This window comes from Gymnogyps californianus, chromosome 1, assembly GCF_018139145.2.
Source record: "Gymnogyps californianus isolate 813 chromosome 1, ASM1813914v2, whole genome shotgun sequence".
Lineage (NCBI taxonomy): Eukaryota > Metazoa > Chordata > Aves > Accipitriformes > Cathartidae > Gymnogyps > Gymnogyps californianus.
Genome location: NC_059471.1, coordinates 163,259,901 through 163,279,708, shown reverse-complemented (window position 1 = coordinate 163,279,708; position 19,808 = coordinate 163,259,901). Strand labels below are relative to the sequence as shown.

The following is a 19,808-nucleotide window of genomic DNA, read 5'->3' as shown; positions in this document are numbered from 1 at the left end:
GTCCTTGGCTGGGTGAAGGGCTGTGAGCACGTGGGAAGCCCCGAGTCTACAGTGCCGCACAAACCTTGCCTAAGAAGCAAAGGGGCAGAAAGGTGAGCGGTGAGTACGAGACCCAGATCAGCAAAGAGCGAAGTGACGATCAGCCCCGCTTGCACAGAGCAGGACTGTCATCCCTACCAAGGCTTGTGGACTGCTGCCCACCCAGGAGAGGCTCTTCTGGACTCGATGGGCAGCGTGTCAGACCTCGGGCACCCCGAAGGCCAGGTTGTCCCGAATCATCAGTGTCTTCCGAAGGTCTCGTTCCATGATCGGCCTCTGCGTTCGCCACTTATGGGCTTCCTGGAGTCCTGGCTCGAAGTAGTAAATGCAAGCTCCAAAGCCCACCAGGATGAGAATGGAGATCATCAGATACACCGGCACAAACCAATCCAAGAAGTGGGGCATGGCTGCCAGAGAAAAGGGAAGAAAGCTCGTGCAGTGGGAGCACCCAAAAAACACCTCCACTGAGCTTCATCACGAGACATCTGCCTCATCAGCTGAGGTGCCCAGCCTCCCTGCAACCCCTCTCAGAGCCCTGCTGCACCCTGGTTCGTGCTCAGTTGCACACCAAGGCACCTCAGCCTGTGGGAGAGGGCAATCCCTTTGGCTCGTCTCTGGGACCCCCTCATTGAATGGCAGTCCTGCTCCCTCCCCGCAGAGGGGGGTGAGCCTGCACACCCCCAACCCTGCTGCCAGGGATTAAAGGTAGGCAGCGGATAAATACAGCTGCTTCTCATCTCCTGCTTGGGGGAAAATCTGCTGCCCCCTCCTCTGATGCTCCACGACCCCTTTGAATTCCCAGTCTGAGCTGGTCTAGCTCGGGGCTGAGCCCTCCCTTGCTGCACCCCTATTTAGTGTCCTGCTTTGCCAGGGCTCAGGAACCTTGCGGTGCTTGGTTCAGCACTGGTCTCTGAGCAGAGCCCAGATCTCCCCCTCCGTATCAGCCGCTGGGCAGTGGGAGCCACTTACCGGGAGCAGCCGATCTGCCTTGCCAGGAGCCCCTCACCACCCAGGCATGAGGTGCCGAGTCTGGAGCAGCGCCACCCTGGGGAACACAAAACAACGTGCTGCACGATCACTGTTGACCCAGTGCTAAAAATGTGCAAGCAGGGAGGAGCAAACATCTCCCTGCCTGGCCGTCAGGGCTGAAGCTTTCCAGAGGGGCAGACAGACGGGGTCCTAGCCCCACAACCTGCTAGTACCCTGGCCTACTCCCTCCCCACTATTATGGCCCTGCTGATGCCATGCTCAGGGCATACACCCTGACTTGGGGCCATTTAAAAGCTGTAATGGTGCCACGTTTGTGCCCATCCCTTATCCTTGTCCTTTGGGAGGGAGAGAGCAACCCACATTGCAACCCACAGTGGTGCCCAACTTGTCGGACTCCCAGCTGCCTGCTCTTACTGAAACACCCACCAGGATGTGGGTCATGCAGGGGCAGAAAAGGGGATCGAGAAACATCCCCCCACAAAAAGCACAGTTTACAGCTACAGCCTCCCCCGGGCGCCAGGGCTGCTGGATTTTGCATGGTGAGCGTGCCGCTTGTCACAGGCTTTGGTGGATTAAACCGGGGACCCTCAGGCTTGGGAAGGCACAGTGGTGCTGGGCTCAGGCACAAAAAGCAGTCCTGAAGGGAGGCTTTCTAAAACCCTCACCCCTCGGTGGGGTTGATGAAGTGCCCCTTGACTTCAGCAGGGACAGGGTTAGGGCAGAGCTGCGCCTGCATTGAGCTCCTGCTTTTCCAGACACCTGAAAGCTGCCACCTGCGACCGTCCCCCAAGTCACCCCTCTGTCAATAACTGTGTGTCCCCCACCTCCCTTGCACAGGGTGGTTAAAGGGAGGCTGGGGAAAGCTCTGAGCATCTCTATCCTCCTCCCTGCTCCTGGCCCGTAAGGCTGCTGCCCTTTCCCACATGGGAGGCTGGGCTTTTTTGATTTTTTTTTTTTAATACCACAGTTGATTCCAATGTGCCCAGCAGCATTTATCTGCTGGATGCCTCTTGCAGCAGGAGAGCCTGTCCCTGCCTGCACGCTCCGAGACTAGCAGCAGGAAGCATGAGGTTCATCTCTACCTTCTGAATAACACCTTTTTTGTCACAGGGTTAGATTTGAAGTGAGCTGCAATTCTTGTTAACATAAGCAAGAAACTGCCAGCATTGGAGAAAACATCTGATTTCCTCCCACTTATTGGCATGGATGTTGATATTTATCCGTTCTCCTTGCATGACAAGGGAGACCTCAGCGGATTTTGCCTCCTCCTACCATGCCCTTTGGCTTTCAGCAGTCCTTGGTTTTGCTACCCACAGCACTGCCCCTACCATTGCCAAGTCCTGAAGGACTTTTTCTGTCTCCCTCTCAATGATTCGCACCTCCTTTTGCCGGGCCCCCGCTCCACCTGATTGAGAGCAATGGGACTGGGCGGCTCAGCATCAGCCACTGTTTGGCTGGGAGCAAAGGAGCAGTCTGGGCGATGCTCCTGCCTCTTCATGGCTGCCTCTGCCTTCCTCAGGCGAGTAACTCAGGAGGAAACCCCCTGTCCCAGCCTGCAATAACATCACAGATGTGTTGTGGGGAGCAGGGATCCCACTGTGGGGTTTCCCTCACTCAACTCATCCTAAGGGACCGCAGAAGGAATTAAGCACGAACCCCGCTCATCAACAGGAGTCGGGTCTGAGGTCTGGGTTTGGCCAGAGGCCCCTCAGCGCAGCTTTCCTATGTGCTCTGCAAAAGTAGCTCCTGTGCACGCCCTGCACCCCTCAGCTGCTGCCTCAGCCAGGCTGGGGGGCCAAGGCTGCTGCAAACCCCTTCTCCAGACGTGCCCCAGCAGCTGATACCAGTCTCTGGCTGGCGACAGCAATGGGCAGGGTTAGGGAGCCTGGGAAGGTGACTCCAGCTTGGACCCCCCGGGGCGACGGGAGGAAAGCCAGAAACCTCATTTCCTTCCCTGATCATCTGCTTTCCAAACCTGGGAGTGAAGCTGCCATCCAAAAAGCACCACAATAAAAAGCAGCCCTACAGACTTCCCCATTTATCCTTCCTCCGTGACTAGCAGAGCCAGCATTTCCCAGCTCCTCGCCAGCAACCTATTCTTTGGTCTACGTGCTATGCAGCCCTCATCTCATGCCGTGTTCCCCCACCGCTGCCCCCCCAATGAAGGGTCCTCACCATGGTCAAGCTGAGCACTGGGTGAGGTGTCAGAGCCCCCCCCCCAGCCTCTGCAGGGCCAGCCCGGCGAAGCACTAGCTCTCGTCAGGTGGGTGAGTAGATTTTGGCTGCAAATGCTGAAAAGAGGGAGTTTCATTCAAAGATGTCAGCTTTCCAGAGCAGCTCTGCAGATATTAAATGTGCCTTAACCCTTGCTGGACCAGTTGATCTCAGCACCCCATTTTGCACTGGAACATCCGTGTCCCCCCAAAGACACAAAAGAATCCCTGGTCTTTCAGCTGAGACAGCATCTCATAGCAGTAAGCCAACTGACCCTTTTTAAACCCATGCTACACATGTCACTCCAGCCGCTCTCCTTCATTGTCACCCCTGGATCCCCTGTGCCACCTCCCGCTGCCCCCCGAGATGCCATGGGTACACTTGTGACAGGCACCCCGGGGGGCACGCTGCAAGTGATAGGGCAGAAACTGCTCGGGGGAGGCCAGGAGCAGGGAGAGGGGGTTTGCGGGAGACAGGGACACGCAGTGGTGACTGGGCAGGGGGTGGGCGAGGCAGAAGTGGTGCCCATGCACAGTGCCAGGACACAGGTGACTTTGGGGATGAAACCCTCCCATGTGCATGGTTGGGAGCACAAACCAGGTTGCAGCGTTATCAGCCACGGGCTCACCCCGACCACAGAAGATCCCCCCAGGACTGGGCACCCTGGGGCAGCTTGCAGCTTGGGGCAAGGAGCTGCCGATGGCTGGGGACCCGGACACGACCCCGCTCCCATGCATTGCATCCCCGACAAGCACCTGCTACCTGCCCTGCAACATGCCACCTACCTCCTTCCACGGGCGCAGGGCGACGGGATGAGGCTGCTCCCTCCAGCATCTGCCAGGGCCCGGCCAGGATGAGTCAGGCTCGTTTCCCAGCCAGGCAGTGCCAGGGAGAAGGGACCCCGCTCCGGGAGAGCAGGGCGACAGCGAGAGGCGACAGGCGCAGGGCGGGAGGGAGGGATGGTGGGAGCAGCCGCGGCTGGCGGGAGCGTGCAGGGATGACACGCAGCCAGCAGCGTGGCCTCATTTCCCACTGGGGGTCCTAGGGGCTTCCCCCATCGCCTCTCTGGCAGCATCAGCCCCCCTCCAACCTCCCCAGAGCACCCCACCGCCGGCCTTCCCCCCGAAGGAGGGACTGTCTGCAACCAATTGCATCCCCGCGCGGGGGGGGGGGGGGCATTTTAGCAGCAGTCGTTATGGCAACGGGCCTCCGGAGCTCACCCGCACATGGTACCCGGGCGAGAGCCATGGGAGAGGCGGCCGAGGGATGCTCCCCCTCCTTCCGCATCATCCGGAGCCGGGGCTGCAGCGCCGGAGGACCTGCTCTCTGCCGGGCTGAGAAGGAAGGATGGGGCTGAGGAGGAGGAGAAATGCTGGAGGAGATGTGTGTGAGCTCGGGCTGATGGAGATTTACAGGATTTTAAGGCTCCACAGATTTACCAGTGTGCCCACCCCAGGCTCTGGGGGCTGGTGGCTTGTCGGCAGCGGGATGGAGGCGGAGAGAGGGAGGGGTGGAAGGGGGAGGGAGGTTAGTACTCCCTTTAGGGGTTTTATGCAAAAATAAAATAACCCTTTGACCAAAAGTATCTTACAGCAGAAAACAGAAAAACATTGCTGTCTGAAGTAATATTTTTGCTTTCAGTGAAATACCTTGTTTCCTGAATCCATACCTGGCTCTGTCATTGCTGCTGCTGACAGAAGAGGTTTTGTTAAAACATTTTCAGCTTTTCAGCAGCACAGAAATAGGAACAATCAAACTGTTTTGGTTTTTTGGTTGGTTTTCTTTTTGCACCCAGGGAAATTTTCACCATGACCCAGAAGTCATTTAACACAAAAATGTTTTAACAAAATCAATCAAACAACTGGCTCCAGCCCCGAGAGCTGCCTGCTCTCCTGCCTGTGCTCTCCAACCCTGCCCGCGTAGTCTCTGACACCTACAGCCCTGCAGGTGCACTGCAGGGGGTGGTTGTAAAGGCTTGCAGGGCTAATAATACCCACCAAACTGCCTGAATCCCAAATTTGTGCCCACTACACGCCTATGCCCCAGGAGCCACGAGGTGCAAGGTTTGGCTTCCCAGTAGATTGCGTTTCAGGCACAACCCCTGAATTCAGGTTCATCCCCTCCCCGAGTCAACCTGTGAATGGTGACAGAGCCCACGTACGCTTGCCGGCTCCAAAGGTAATGCACCCAAGGGGTCTGTCGCCTGGTCTGCACTGGGGTTTCACCCGTCAGTGCAGAGACAGGGCTGTGCTGGGAGCTGGCTGGCATGCTCCGTGATTTCCTCCTCATCCTCCTTTTGTCCTCCCGAGCCCCACTTCTGCTTGATGTAACTTCGTAATAGCTTAGAAGCATTGAGTATAGGCTTGCGATCCCCCCGTACCTAGCAGGATATCTGCAGGGAGGATCAGATCCATTAGGATTAGCTAGCTGCTTCTTGGTTTGCTCCAGCAAGGTGGGCACTCCAGATCATAGAATCATAGAATCATAGAATGGTTTGGGTTGGAAGGGACCTTAAAGATCATCTAGTTCCACCCCCCCCGCCATGGGCAGGGACACCTTCCACTAGACCAAGTTGCTCAAAGCCCCATCCAACCTGGCCTTGATGATTGCCATGTGCCTGCAGAGAGGAGCCTGCAATCGCGCCTTAATTTTAACCTCAGTGAAGTTCAGCCATGATACCCACCTTGACCATCAGTGCAGTAACTGCTTCACTAATCCCACTGCAGAGGGAGGAAAACACAAGCCTCACAGTTTTGACCTTACTGGGAGAGAAACGTGGTTTGGACAAACCAAAAGCCAAACAGATTTTAAGAAAATAATGTTGAAAGGATATTGTTTATTGTGTTTCCAGAGCAAACCCTAAGGGCAGGCAAAGATGCAGTACATTTGAGAGGGCAGAAGGGAAACCACTTTCCAGGTATGCAAAGAAAATGAAAGGGAGATCAGTGGTGGCTGGCACAAGGCAGGAGACCACTCATTTCTCCAGGAGACCGGTCAGTGCTGGAGCCACAGGCCACCCCGGTAGGGCCTGCCGGGCCAGGCATCCTCGAGGACATGTGCCGAAATGTGTAAGACCCACCCCGATCCCCAGCCAACCGTCCCAGCTCTCTCTCATAGGTCACCCCAGAGGGACACCAGAGCCAGTGTGTGTCCATTGGGCTGCAACTTCTTCCCAGGTTTAAGCTCAGGCTTAATGCTGGCATGCTGCTCATGCAGCCAAAACCCCAGAACAGCAACAGTTTTGTCTCACGGGGTCATTTTTTCCCCTGGCTCACTTCCTTGCCATGCAAGCACTGGGAAGGCACGGCGAGGAGCAGGGATCACCTCTTTCCGCAGCCACCACCACACCGATGAGCTTGTGCAAGTCATGACATGGCAGCCTCACTTGCTTCAAGCGGAAACCCCCCAGCTGAGCTTGAAGCACCCTTGGAAGCAGTGGGAAATGAGCACCGGGCTTCGTGCTGCCGGAGCTGGGACACACTCGCAGACCCCCTGCCTCCGACGCCACGGCAGCTGCTTGCTGCCTGTGACAGGGCTCTCAGGTGCTGTCACATCCTTTGGTTTCCGACAAGAAGCTGCGGCATCGAGACGGCTCCAGGCATCGACGTGTTGCGTACAGCTTGAACCGCATGGAAACGCTTCAGCTGCAGTTCAGCTTTCACTATGAATAAGGCTGCCATGTGCCACTCAGCATCTTCCAGGCAGCGTGTGCATATCATCCTGCCCGGTGCCTGGGGGGCTTCCAGCCCTTTCCACCTGGCTTGCAGGAAGCCCCTCAGTGGCTGTGCACACATGAGCCCCCCAAAGCCGTTCACCCCAGGATACCTGCCCACCACCAAGCCTCCAATTCCCTCCATATCTCTGGGCAGCCATAAATTCACCTGCGTGATGAAGGCGAGCATGGGGTCGGGTTTGACGTGGGAGGGCCACCCAGACAGAGTAGAAATCATGAAACCCTTCTCAGACAAAAGCCCCAGCAGGAGAAAGAGGAGATGGTTGGGCAACCTCAGGCACATGCTTCCTGCTTGTAGCATGCCCATAAATCACAGCATGAACAACATACTGAGCTTGGCTTAATCGCAAGCCTGATTAAGTGTTATTCCAGTTTGTCCTAACAAGTTTCCTCACTATTCTTCAGTGTCCTTTAGGCTTTTATCAGCATCTTCTGAGATGATCAGACACAAGTCTCTGCCCATCTTTAAGGCAACACCAATCCCCCAAATACTACTCTCCCAAGGTAGGTAGAGGCATGGGAGAAGATGGACTTTATCAAACCAGCCTCCCCCAAGGTCTGCAGTAGAGGACAAAACTCCAGCAAGAGTCACAGAAATACTTCCCTGCACAGCTGCTGGAGGTGAGGGAGTTGCTGCAGGATGCAGAAGGCATCCTGGATGCATGGCAGGACATCAGTTGGATACGCCGGTGGGAAAGCAGAGTAACCTGCCTTCTGGGTGCTACTGCAGCTTCAAATAAGGAAACCCATTTGAGAAGCTTTGCTGAGTTGATCAAAAAGCGAAGGAAATGTGTATGGTGAGTTAAATTAAAGAGCAGAATGGAAAAAGCTGACTTACTTTGGGTCTAACAATAGCTGGAGAGAGCCTTTGCCAAAGGAAGCTGAAGTTGCCAGCAACATGTGGAAATGTCATTAGTTTCCCTAATAATTTGCACTTGCTGCAAATGATATCTTTTTTTTTTCTATTAGTGAGAGAAAAAGCGCAATCAAATACACACGAGTTTGTATTCTGCACGCTTCCCGGCCAGGACTGCAAGAGGTCAGCCCGGAGCCAGCGACGCATGGCCAGGTGACGTCTCACAAAACTCGTGCTGAACAGAGCTGGGATGAAGCCACCACTGCCAGGAGGTCTGGGAGCAGGTGCTGAGACAACTGGGACCATGCTGGGGTCAGCAATGCTCCCAAGACCATCTCCAAAGCCTGTCTCCATCGCTCCTCTGGCTGCTCAGGGAGAACTGAGAGAGAAAATATCCCGAGATTCAGTCACCAACCCGCTGGATGAAGCACACAGCAAATTGGCCAAGGATATCTGAGGGCAATGTGTGTTGTACAATATTTTTTGTAGTGGCTGGTGCTGTCCTGCTGCAGGACTGACTGCACCATTCCCAGGGAGCACTGGTGATGGCCAGGCCAAGTCTCGCTGACGCTAATAGCCTTCATTGGCAGCACCAGAGCATCTTCACAGGGGCTACATGACCCTTCTACTCATTTTTGGAATGGTTTGTGCTACCAGAGCAATGTACAATGGCTCACAGAGTAAAATCAGGAGCTCTCCCCTTCTGTATCATGCCCTGCTCTCGCCTCTTCTGCCTGTGGTGGGGGTCAGTGCACTGACACCCCTGCTTCAGCTCTCCTGCCCTGCTTGGAAGCAGAAATTGACTCATTATTCCTGCTTTGCAAACTGGAAACGGGGCAGAGAGAGGTGAAACAGCCTGACATAGTCACGCAGTGATATGTAAAATACACCCCAGCCTCCAACACCAACCGTGTCTCATCTCTCTCCCCTCCTCTCCTTGCCAAGCTACAGATCTAGACAAGAGCTGCAGGCACATTGCCAGCCTGAGTCTCCACCTCCTTATGCCATCCTCTACCATGAAAAACAGTTTTTAAATGCTACCCTTTGACATTAGATCTGTTTTACACCCCTTGGCCCACGGGTAAATAGTCAACGAGGGTGCAGGACGATGACTCCTGTTCTCCCCCCTGGTTCCCCACAGAGCTGAGCTTGCTCTGCAGGCTTTGCACCCCACCGCAGAGCATCCCTGCCTGCGTTTCAAAGAGGAAGGAAAGCAAAGTGAGTCTGCCTGGCGCAGCTTGCCGTGCCTGCTGTTGGGCAACAGCTTTGCATCCCAGGAGGAAATTGGCTGTGCCAAAGCCTGGACTTTCAGGCAGGGACCGTCAGCACTACCACTGCCCCCCTCCGAGTCACCCTCAGGTGGGCCGTGCACCCAAGGGTCCTTCATTAGTAAGGGGCTAAAGGGGAGGTGTCCCCCGGGCAAAAGGGCGCAGTGAAGGTGGGGCACACAGAGGAGGGAGCGGGGCGAATCTCTGTCCCCCCACGGGAAGGTGGAGGTCAGCCCTGCGGAGAGAAGTCTGCCAAGGGACAGCCAAGAAACCTGCTGGGGACAAGGAAGAATAACTGTGGGATCAGTGGTAGCTCCTCTGGACACGCTGAACCTCAACAGACACCGGTGTCACCAGAAGCCTGCAGTGACAGAGGGGACAGCGAGCATGTCCTCGACCGGACACTGAAGCTACCCAGGTCCTTCTGCAGGGCCAGAGAGCAGGCAATGGGGAGTAGCAGGGGGATGAAGGAGAAACACCTTTTGGGCAGGTGCTGCAGCTTTTAGTATGTTTCTACACCCTCAGCAGCCCAAAAGCAACGTTGTCCAAGTTGCTCTCTATGCCCCCTCAATCCGGGAGCTGGCTCTCGTTATTTATTGCATCTGCCTGCCTCCCATCTTTAGGACACGTCTGCCCTGGATTTGTCCTCCCTTCCCCCCGCCGAACTCAACAACAACCAGAAATATCCTATAATCTCTTCTGCTTCACCTGTAATTTCTCTCATGCTGGCAACGAGTGGAACCGTCTGCCTTTGTCAAGATCAAAAAAGCCACGGCAGCCATGTGATGTCAGCTTACATTAAACCCCCCCCTCTCTCCCCTCCGCCTCCCCTCTCTGGCTTGCTGCAGAGGGGGAGATGTGTTTTCATCCTCCTGTGACATTCTTCCTCCCCCTGGCACGTCTCCTGCTATTCCGAGGTGCCCTAGTTGAAGGGGCAGGGAGAGCCAGGCCCAGCAGGTAGCTGAGGGGGTCCTGGACTCTCCTCCACACCGAGCTGGAGCCGAACCCGGGGATGAGGCAAAGAGCAAGAGATGCAGCAAGGTGGACCACAGGCCACCGAAGGACATTGGACCTCCGAGGGCTTTACATCACTGCATGTCATCATCCTGCTCTGACCTTGGAGTGAGAAAAGCTCAGCCTACATCCATAACTACAGTGCTGCTGCACGGGCTCCTTCCTGCCTGTATCACGGGCAGGGGAGCCAGGGGAAGGTGCCCAGGAACGGGTAGGGTGGAGGTCAGGGCTGCTGGAGCTGCTGCAAAACCTCGCACAGAACAATTTAGCGTGCAAAGCCGGGTGCTGCTGCTGTACGCTGCTAGGGAAATTCCCTTCCCTATTAATTTGAGCAGTCTTTATAGTATGAAAGTCTATTAACTTTGTTAACGTATATTCGTTCACATTATACACCGCGATGTAAGGAACAGTGGAATTTTACTGGAGCCTTTGGCATTGTTCAGGCTTGAGCAAACTAATGGACACCAGCTCACTGCGAGGACCAGGGGTACAGCCCGGCCCTGGAAATAAGGACTTCACTTCTCGGAAGCTTAGGGCTGTCCATGATGTCCCTGGACAGCCAAGGTGAGGCCAGCATCCTACCCCACTCCCACGTCTTCGAAACCCTCGAGCATCGGCTGGCGCCACCGCTGTGCGCCTCCGGCACGACTGACCCCCGGGGCGCCGGGGGAACACGGTTGCTTCGCAGAGTTTTACTGCGATTAGCAATCAGGAGCGCGGTTGCGAGTGATTAGTCCAGCCGTGTGGTACCTGAGCGCCTGAAGGGCGCCACAGCCCCGCGCAAACCCCACCCGCGGTGCCCCACTGTGGCCGGGGCGGGGCACCCCCCCCCTCCACGCGTGACTATAAGCCCCGGAGCGGCCCCGCCCGCCCCCTCTCCCCGACGGGCCCAATGCGCACGCGCGCCGGCAGCCCCGCCCCTCCCGTCAGAGCCCCGGCCCCGACGCGCTACGTCGGCGCGACGCGGGGCGCGGCGGCGATTTGAATCCCGGCGGGCGGGCAAGGCGGGCGGCGTTGTCTCCCGCGGGGATGGCGGTGCTGCGGCCCTTCGACAAGCTCCCGGCGCTCAACTCCGCCGTCTTCCTGGTAGGTCCGGCGGCGCCGCGCCGCACCCCGTCCCCGCCACCTCTGCCCCCTCCCGGGGCCCGGCCCTGCGGTCGGTGCCCGCCTGTCCCGCACCCTCCGCCGCCGCGGGCCGCGCTTCAGGGGCAACGGCCGCGCCTCAGCGGCAACGGCCGCGCCGGCCCCGCCCCCCCGCGGGGATAGGCCGCCAGGCTGCGATATGCGAACGCAGCCACTGGGGCTGGCCCCGCCCCCCGGCACCGGGTCACGCGGGGCCCCCGGCGCGGTGGCGGGGAGCGGAGCCCGGGCCGAGGCGCTGCCCCCGGCTGGGCGCCGCCGCCGGGGCGGCCTCTGACCGTGCTTTTCCCTCCTGTCCGCGCAGCTGGTGGGTTCGGACGAAGGCCTCCAGCAGAAGCTGGCAGAGGCGCTCCTCCGAGAGAAGAAGAACTTCAAGATCAGTATGTGAGTGGTGGGGAGCGGGATGCGCCGCCTGCGGCTCCGGCCCCGGCCGCAGGCCCGTACCGGGATCGTACGGGGGCCTTCTGCCACCTTGTCCAAGAGATGGAGCCGAAGCAGCGGCTGCGATGCGAGTTCACGAAAAGTTTCTGCTTCAGAAATGCACGCACCAGAATTGCTTATAAATGCAGCTTGTACCCAAGTGGCGGTAGTTGGAACTGCAGGGCGGTCGTTTCAAAGACAGAACTTGCTCTTGTGGACGCTAGAGTGCACTGCTGCACAGATGTGGCTGGCATCTGCAGAAGGCAAACCGCTCTGTCTTCAGGGCAAGCAGTTTGGGCGTGATTAGAAATGAGGGTGGAAATAATTCTCACATTCATCATGTTCACTATGCACATACCATTGCCCTTTGGATGTTGCATGGATGTTCGATTACTAAATTGCAAGGGCATGAGAGGAGCACAGATTTTTTTTTTTTTCTCCTGCAAGACAGGCATATACAGGAATTAAACATCCTGGGACAAAATGGGACAAGTACAATGCTTGCAACTACTTGAAACCAAACAAGTTTTCCTGAAAGATGTCCATTACTTTTGGTGCTCTTCGTAGCCGTTTTCTGATTTGTATGCATACACTTTTATGTGCTTTTCCTCATCAAGCTATTAAGATGCATTTAGAATTTTAACTTTAGCTGCATGACAAGTCCTGCCTTAAAAGCTTGATTAACTAACTTTTTACGATATAATGTCCTTGACAGCTCTCTTGCCAAGACCAAATGAGTTTAGTCAGCTCTTCAGAAGGTGTTTGCATTATTTCACTGCTGTAATCCAAGGCTATGCAGAAAAGGCAAAGCTGAGCTAATGTTCTACTAGCCAGTTAGAGCAACTGTACTGCTCTGATCATGGCATCTTGGATGTTTGTGCTAACTAATAGTAAATTAATTACCCAATTTTCTATGCAAATCCTGCAGCCTCTGCTGAGCTGTGGAATGCCATAACTAGACGGCTACTGGTACTATAGCTGGGTAACTACCCAAAGGCATGGAAACTTGTGCTCGTACTACAGAGCAAGATAATTCCCTGTGCTGGTATCACTAGGGAAGCAGAAGCCCATGACCCTTTTTTTCCCACTGTGTTGCTTTGGGATTATACACATTACAAAGAAATATGGTATCTTGTCTGGCAAATCTACCTGCCAGACACAGCTGTTGGGAGACGAATTGCAGGGCTGGAGTTTTTGTGTCTCTTACCACTAGGAGAAAAAAAAGGCTTCTGCAGCACATATCTGGAGGCTGCTGACATCACCTAGTGATGTTGGTTTAAATATAGTAGAATTCCAGATCATGGAGGGGTTTTTTTTGGGTTGTGGGATTGTTTGTGTTGTCATGTGTCTTTCAAGCACACTTTGCTCATATCTTGTGTTAGTTTCAGAATGTCTTTGTTAAATCATACCTTCCTTATTTATAGGAAACAAAACACCTTTATTTGGAGACTGGCAGACAAAACTACAAACTGCATATGATTAATAGAAGGGAATGTGTACTGTGGTCTGTGGCTGCTGGGGAAAACTGTTAAGTCCTTAAGATTTAATTGCTAGAAATAATATTCCCCAAGGAGATCAAAATCAGTGTTTATCTCTTGGCTTCCAGAGAGGAAGTGGATCGTGAGAGAGACTGAAATTCTGGGAATTTTTTTTTGTCCAATCTATCTTTCAGGTGATCTTCCAAAAATATGGTGCTGATAATATTCTTCCCTGTGGAAGGCCCAGATATGCACTACTAAAGCCTTTTTTTTTTTTTTTTTTTTTTTATTTTTGGTAGTGGGAAGAGACACGAAAAATCCCCACCCTGTAATTCTTCTTCCAACCACTGCGTCAGCAGCGGTGGTATTGTGTAGAAGGACACCTAAACTAACCTAGTAACTCCTGACACAGTGAAAGGGATAAAAAGGGGGGTAATGGTATAATAGAAGCTCTTTCTGAGTTATAACTTCATCTATAAAGCTACACTAGTGATAAATTTCTGCTTTAAGGTTTTGCAAATACAACACACCTTTCTGTAACACGGACACCTGAGAAGGTAGCCTCTCCTGGGTGAGCGTATGAGCAGTATCTCTGGAATGTGACAGGAAAGCACTGACGTGTTTTAACTGAAACTTGGCAGCAAAATATGCCAGTAAAGCATTGGGGTTTGCTTTTAGAAAGGACTCCTCTTAACAATTAAATAAAATGACTGCCATGCAGATCTGTGTGGAGAAAATGTTTCTGTGAGTCTTGTTATGCTCTAATAAGCTTTCCATTATAAACAACCTTGTCTAGCAAGTATCATTGTGGCTGTCAGCAACTATGAGTAGGCCTAAGATATGAGAATACCACTTAAAGAGTCACAGTGTCTCTTCAGTGCTTACGTATTTAGTAATTAGCGGGCTTCCTGGTAACTTGCTGCATGGTGAACTGCAATGGTTATGTGGTTATGGTTAAGTGGATACATTTGGTTAAACTGGCAAATTTATTATCTTTCAGTCACCTTGCTACATCCCTCCCCTTACCTTCAGAGAGGGATCACCTTCGGCCCAGGATAGATCTGATTGCGTTTATGATTGACATCAAGAGCAAATACAGGTAAAAAAGGGCAAAAATATGAGAGGGGAAACTGGATATTCTTTCTTGGATTGATGGTTAAATCTACATTTTTACTGTGTCAGAACTGCTGAATAGTGGATTTCAAACCCAAGACTTGCTGTGGTGGAACAGCTCAGTAATACATACAGTGGTTTTTTGGCCTCCAGCAATGGATTAGGACTGAAATGCTCTGTCCAATAACACGCCTGTTGTGCACTAAGTTGCCATAGCAGAGAAGGCAGAATTTATTCCTGCATCCAGATATGGGATGATATGAACTGCGCTTTGGAAAGACGCTGTCTGTAAAATTAGATGGAAGTGATGGTGGTGCTGTTAAGTTCTGTAACATGCAGATGGCTGATGTGCGCTGGGCGGTGCTACCTAATAACCAGCCAGTTGCTGCATCTGTGTCCCCAGTTCACTGATCCTGCTAGTCAAGTGGGATCAGCACTAAGGATGTCTCTAGGCAAAGGAGAAAGGTCTGCAGGGATTGATCCCTTTTCTCTCATCTTGTGCTCATCTTTGTAGAAATGGTATTTGTGTCCCCAGGCCATAAGTAAAGACTTGCTAAGGCACAAAAGTCAGCATTTTATTACTTAACTTGTGACTGATGATTCTGGGCTCTCATTTACCAAAAACAACAGGCCCAGCTGCATACTTACAGCACAGATGGTGCTGCAGAAATGTGTGGGCTAGCTCTTCTGAAAGAGCCGAAGTAGTGCTGAAGTCTCGTTGGATGTTAAATGAATTTGGATGCTTAGTGTCCTCAAATCATGGAGGACACCGTTCAAACTAAGTCTAACTGTTGAGTCTTGGGTAGAAAGGATATGTTATGGATTATTAAACAGCTGCGGGTATTACAGAGGTCTCTGATGCCATGCTTTTAGCATAGCGCATAACTCTGCCAGCTCACAGATCAGCAGATGTAACATCATTGGTTTTCTAATTGTGCTTCTGAAAGTTATTCCCTTTGTCCTTACACTGCGCTGGTCTTACCTCCCTGTCCAACTGGATTGTCTGTGCTTTTCTGACAGCTTGAAGAATGTTCAAGATTCGCTAGCTTATGTGGATGCCAGCTTCTTCCTGGGGAAAGTATGCTTTCTTGTCACTGGGGGTACGTATGGCATCTGCCCTCTTCCTCCTCTCCGAGCAGCACAACTCACTGTTGCTTTCCTTAAAACAGGGCAGTGACTTAACTTGAAACAAAACAAAGGAAACCAGCGGCTTTGTCGAAAGCTTTGTTTAAATTATATCGGAACTCATCTGCCTTTTTTTATTATTTTCTTAGATAAAACACGGTTAGCTTCTCTTATGCTCACTTGCTCTCTCCTTTTTGTTTTTGCCAGTCAGACCTCTTTTCTCTGTCCCTAATCCCTGAATATGATTTGTGTTATTGATTTTTTTTTTTTTTTTTTTTTTCCTGTGGCACTGCAGAAGTCTGTTCTGTCTCCTCTTGCAGATCTGTCTTAATGATAATCTTAATGAGCAGTGAGGAGCATATGATACTGTGGTAATAAAATGAATCTAAATGGATGAGCTACTAAACTATTAAGTATAGTTTTAATACAAGACTGGTATCCCTCCTGTGTACTGTCTGGCCATGTTGTGCCTCTAATCTTTCTCTCTCTCTCCCTGCATCGAGTGGAGCGGGTGCTTTCCTGCATACCCTTACTACTTGAGCTCTGAGGAACTGGAGGGGCCAGACCGTACTGCTCAGTGTTGGAACAGAGGTGCTGTGCCCCTGGAATTTGGGGGTCAGGAGGCCTAATTCTGGGGTGAGAAGGAGTCTTAGCATTGTCTTGTGCTGTGGCTCTCCTGACCAAGTGAATTCCTCGGAGACATGACCACCCTGTGATACCACATGAGCCAGGATGGCTTCTGATTAGCGAGTGGAAGTTTCTGCCCATGCTGATAGTGTACTGATCCCTTATCCAAAATGTTAATATTACAGTACTCAGTAATGCGGCAATACTATTCCTGCTGTCAGTATTATGAAAGACTTCTGTGCTAATTCCGTTGTGAATCTTGTACCATTCTGTTTGTACTGCTCACTGTTGCCTTACCTTCTATGGTGCTCTCAAAATTAGCTCTGGATCATTTTTGTGGATGTGGAATTTCCTGGTACTTTTCTTCACTGAATGTTGATTATGGGGCTTGTAATGTGGGAAAACTTTTTCTGTAGTTGGCAGGGTGAATTACTGCAGCGTAGAGATGAATGCCATCTGGAAACTGGGAGAAGTCTACTGCAGTCCTGTGCTATTCTGTGAGCTGGAGGTAAGGTGCTTATTTGGTGTCTGAAGGGATTTGTGAATTCCACTGCTCTCTGATTCTTAGGAACATCATTGCATTAGCACTAAATATCTGTACATATGCTACTGTCTTGCGTAAGCGTCAGAGACCAGACTCTTTCTACAAGAACAGTAGAGGTACAGGAGTCTGTCCTTGAAATGAGTCTTCTAGATTATCTGCTCCTTCCTGTGCTACTTCAATGCTCAGGAAGCCAAATCTCAGTTAACAAAGACTTCTCTGATGTGCAAAGCCTTGGTACACTTGTTCCTTGAGGCATTTTCTCTTCCTGGGAGCCCCTGAGCTGTTATTTGCCATGTGACTCTCTTGCCCATGTAATGCTTCCCGTTAGCCAGGCTTTGTTGCTTCACAGACTGTTTTACCATCTGATATGCCACTCTTTCCGATTACCTGCTTGGTCTGAGAAGCTGGAGGGAGAGTTTGGCATTCAGCGGTAGCACACTTCACTTTTCTGTGTACTCATCATTCCACCCTCGGAGACTGCTTCCCTACCAGCAGGTAATACCTGTGCCTTTGGCAAGCCCTTCAGGGTTTTCAGCTGACAACGCTGTACCTTCCCTAACATTAGGGGAGTAAATGGGCCTCTTCGGGATATTCTGTAGCTAGCTGCTCTGAACCATACTTAATGCCTGCTCTGGTTCTTTCTTTTATCACAGCTTAGCACTGCTTTTCTTCTTTTCTGTTGATTAAATAATTTCTCCATTTTGTTTCCAGTTGGAAGGGATAAGAGTTGCCACTGCTCAGCGACTGCTCCGCATGTTACAGATCTGTGCTGGTCATGTACCAGGAGTTTCTGCCTTGTCCTTTAGCTCACTGATGAGGAACTCTGCTGATGACTAGCTTCTCATTGTGAGAATTGAGCCATATTCATCAGTTTTTTTCACTTCAGGCATTCAAGCTGCTGCAGTTGGAATCACATTGGGAAGCTTTTTGCCTGACTTGTCATGACCGCTCATCCAGAGCTGTTCCTAGTTGCTAATCTCTCAAGAAAAGCTTGATTTGTGTTCAGTGGATAGCGTATAGGTGCTGGGGGGAGGGCAGTTTGAATTGGGGATTCCTATGCATTATTACATCTGAATCCCATTTCATGAGCAAGTTTGAGTTTCACCCACTTTGCCAGTGGCCAGGAGCTGTGTGTTTTACTGAGAGAATATCGGAAGAACAGACCACTATCCCAAATGTCACATGGCACGGTTCAGTATCTTAGTTTCAGTGTCCCCAAAGTACTACAGAAGAGGCAGCAGGCTCCTGCTTCCTTTCAGTTGAAATATAGCACCTTGGACTAATGTGAAACCTTGCTGCCAGGTTTTGTCTCCCCACAAAGAGAATAATGGGGAAGGAAGGCTGTCCTGCAGCTTCTAGATAGACTGCAGCTGGCAGTTAATAGTCCAGCTGGGTGAGCATCTGCCCAGTGAAGGGCTCAGTACTTCCATGCCTGATACCTAGTTGGGGAGGAAGGGACTAAGAAGATAATCTAGCACTTTAGCTTTCTTTTAGATCTTTTAAGAAAAAGGCTCCACCTATCAAGCCCAGGATAATGAGCAACCCTAGTCTATGAAGCCCAGGATAACCCTAGCAACCCAGCCTCCGGGGCTGACCAGAGATGAAAGACAGCTGACTGGACTACAGCAACATACAGAAAACACATGTTGTCTCTTGCAAATTGGGCGTACACTGTATATAATCCCTTAACTAACAGGTTCTTATCAGCAGTAATTCATGCCTTATTCTTACTGCAAGTCAGTAGTGTGTTTTGGAGTTCTAAGTTAATAAAATGTATAATATTTAATAATTAGTTGTATGCTCTTTGTTTAGGTATGTGGCATGGGCTCTAAAACCTGTGAACGCTTGCCCTGGCAGCGAGGCTGGTCCGCGCTGGCAGTTTGAACTTCCAGTTAGTTGGTGGGCTGCAGTCATGGTTTCAGCCACGTGGTGGTGGCAAAAGCTCTCCAAATACAGTCCTTCTTGTATACTGAGTTGAGCCACTGTCCAGAATACACTGTTTCTTGAAATGCTGGGATGTTTCTTACCCAGAATTGCATACCAGGTAGAAATGAAGCCTAGAGAGAATGTGTTAAGCTCCCCTCTGGTTTAACTTATTTAATCCCTAATAGTCTGCTTTAATGTTCCTAGGTGCAGAGCTCTAGCTGTGTGTGCTGTTTCGCTTAGCTTGTTTCTGACATCTGTCTGTGAGCAGGAAAAAGCAGAAAGCAGCACTGCAGGCTTAATCAGCTGTGAGTGTTGGCAGTCCTTGCAAAGACAGCTCAGCAAGGCACAAAGCCTGTATCCTTGCTCAGAGGACACACAAATCCTAGCTCCAGTGGTATTGTTGCTGGCGGGGGAGGGCTAGGTTGTTTGTCAGCTGGAACAAAAGGAGCTAAACCACTCAGCTGTGTCATGGTGCCCAAAAGGGCTGGACTCTGGCTAAAACCCAAAGGAGAAAGACACGTGCAAACTCTCGTGGCCGTGTAAGAAGGATTGGAAGCTTAATGGGCATGCCCTACTTTCAGCTAGCTTTGTGATCCTGAAGGTACTAGCCAGGACTTTGCCACCAGAGAGGGGCAATCAGGCTGAGAAACAAGTTTCTCTGTTGGTTATGCTGTCTCAGCCTCGCTCTCGCTTTGGGTCCCTCAAAATAAATGAGACCATGGTTTAGAATAGACTGGTTTCGATTTGCTCTTGATGTGCAGGTGCAGTCTGGGGGAGGGAAGGAAGGGCTGCGGCATGAAATGAGCCAGTCTTTCGTGTCCTCCACAACGCTGTAAGGTAAGGATACTCTTCTGACTCCTAGGTCGCTCTCCAGTTGCCTCTAATAACTATTGGACTCGGGTAAAATCCCTTCGGCCTCAAGAGTAATTTCGCTGTGCTTTCTTAACTGGTGAAAATGAAACTTTCTTTGGTTCACCCAGAATGCTTTGTAGCAACCCACACGTGCTATTGTCCATTCCTGCACCTTCAAACGTAGGGTTTTTTTCCACTGCTGTGTTTCAGATGTGGTATTTCTTTCCTTCTACTGCTTTCAAAGAAGAACGATGCTGTTTGTACTTCCTACAGGTGGCCGAATCCCAGCTGGTACAAAATAAAATCTAGTTCCTTAAGAGCAGCATCTCGCTTCACCTTGGGGCAAATATTTTTCTTACTCTTAGGAAAAAGTCTTTACTAGAACTGGCAGGGGAAGTGGAGCGTATCTAAGAATATGACACTGTGTCTCAGGTCCATCACGTTTTACAACTGAAAGTAGTTGGGACAC

At 51.7% G+C, this 19,808-nt stretch overlaps 2 protein-coding genes across 3 annotated transcripts; one reads left to right on the top strand and one right to left on the bottom strand.

Annotated features, from left to right (window-relative positions):
* Positions 1-237: 237 nt before the first annotated feature.
* On the bottom strand, positions 238-444 carry SMIM45 (small integral membrane protein 45). The gene has a single exon (XM_050914923.1). It carries the CDS (start codon positions 442-444, stop codon positions 238-240), a length of 207 nt encoding a protein of 68 aa, XP_050770880.1.
* A 4,168-nt stretch (positions 445-4,612) lies between these two features.
* CENPM (centromere protein M) lies at positions 4,613-18,342 on the top strand. 2 transcript variants are annotated; one of them, XM_050898877.1, is made up of 6 exons: positions 4,613-4,628; positions 4,668-4,686; positions 14,153-14,251; positions 15,286-15,365; positions 16,434-16,525; positions 17,273-18,342. In XM_050898877.1, exons 1-6 carry the CDS (start codon positions 4,613-4,615, stop codon positions 17,396-17,398), a joined length of 432 nt encoding a protein of 143 aa, XP_050754834.1. In that variant the 3' UTR covers positions 17,399-18,342. The 2 variants fall into 2 exon arrangements, with proteins under 2 accessions (XP_050754834.1, XP_050754826.1); XM_050898869.1 differs by lacking the exons at positions 4,613-4,628; positions 4,668-4,686 and adding exons at positions 11,101-11,200; positions 11,559-11,638.
* Positions 18,343-19,808: the final 1,466 nt, after the last annotated feature.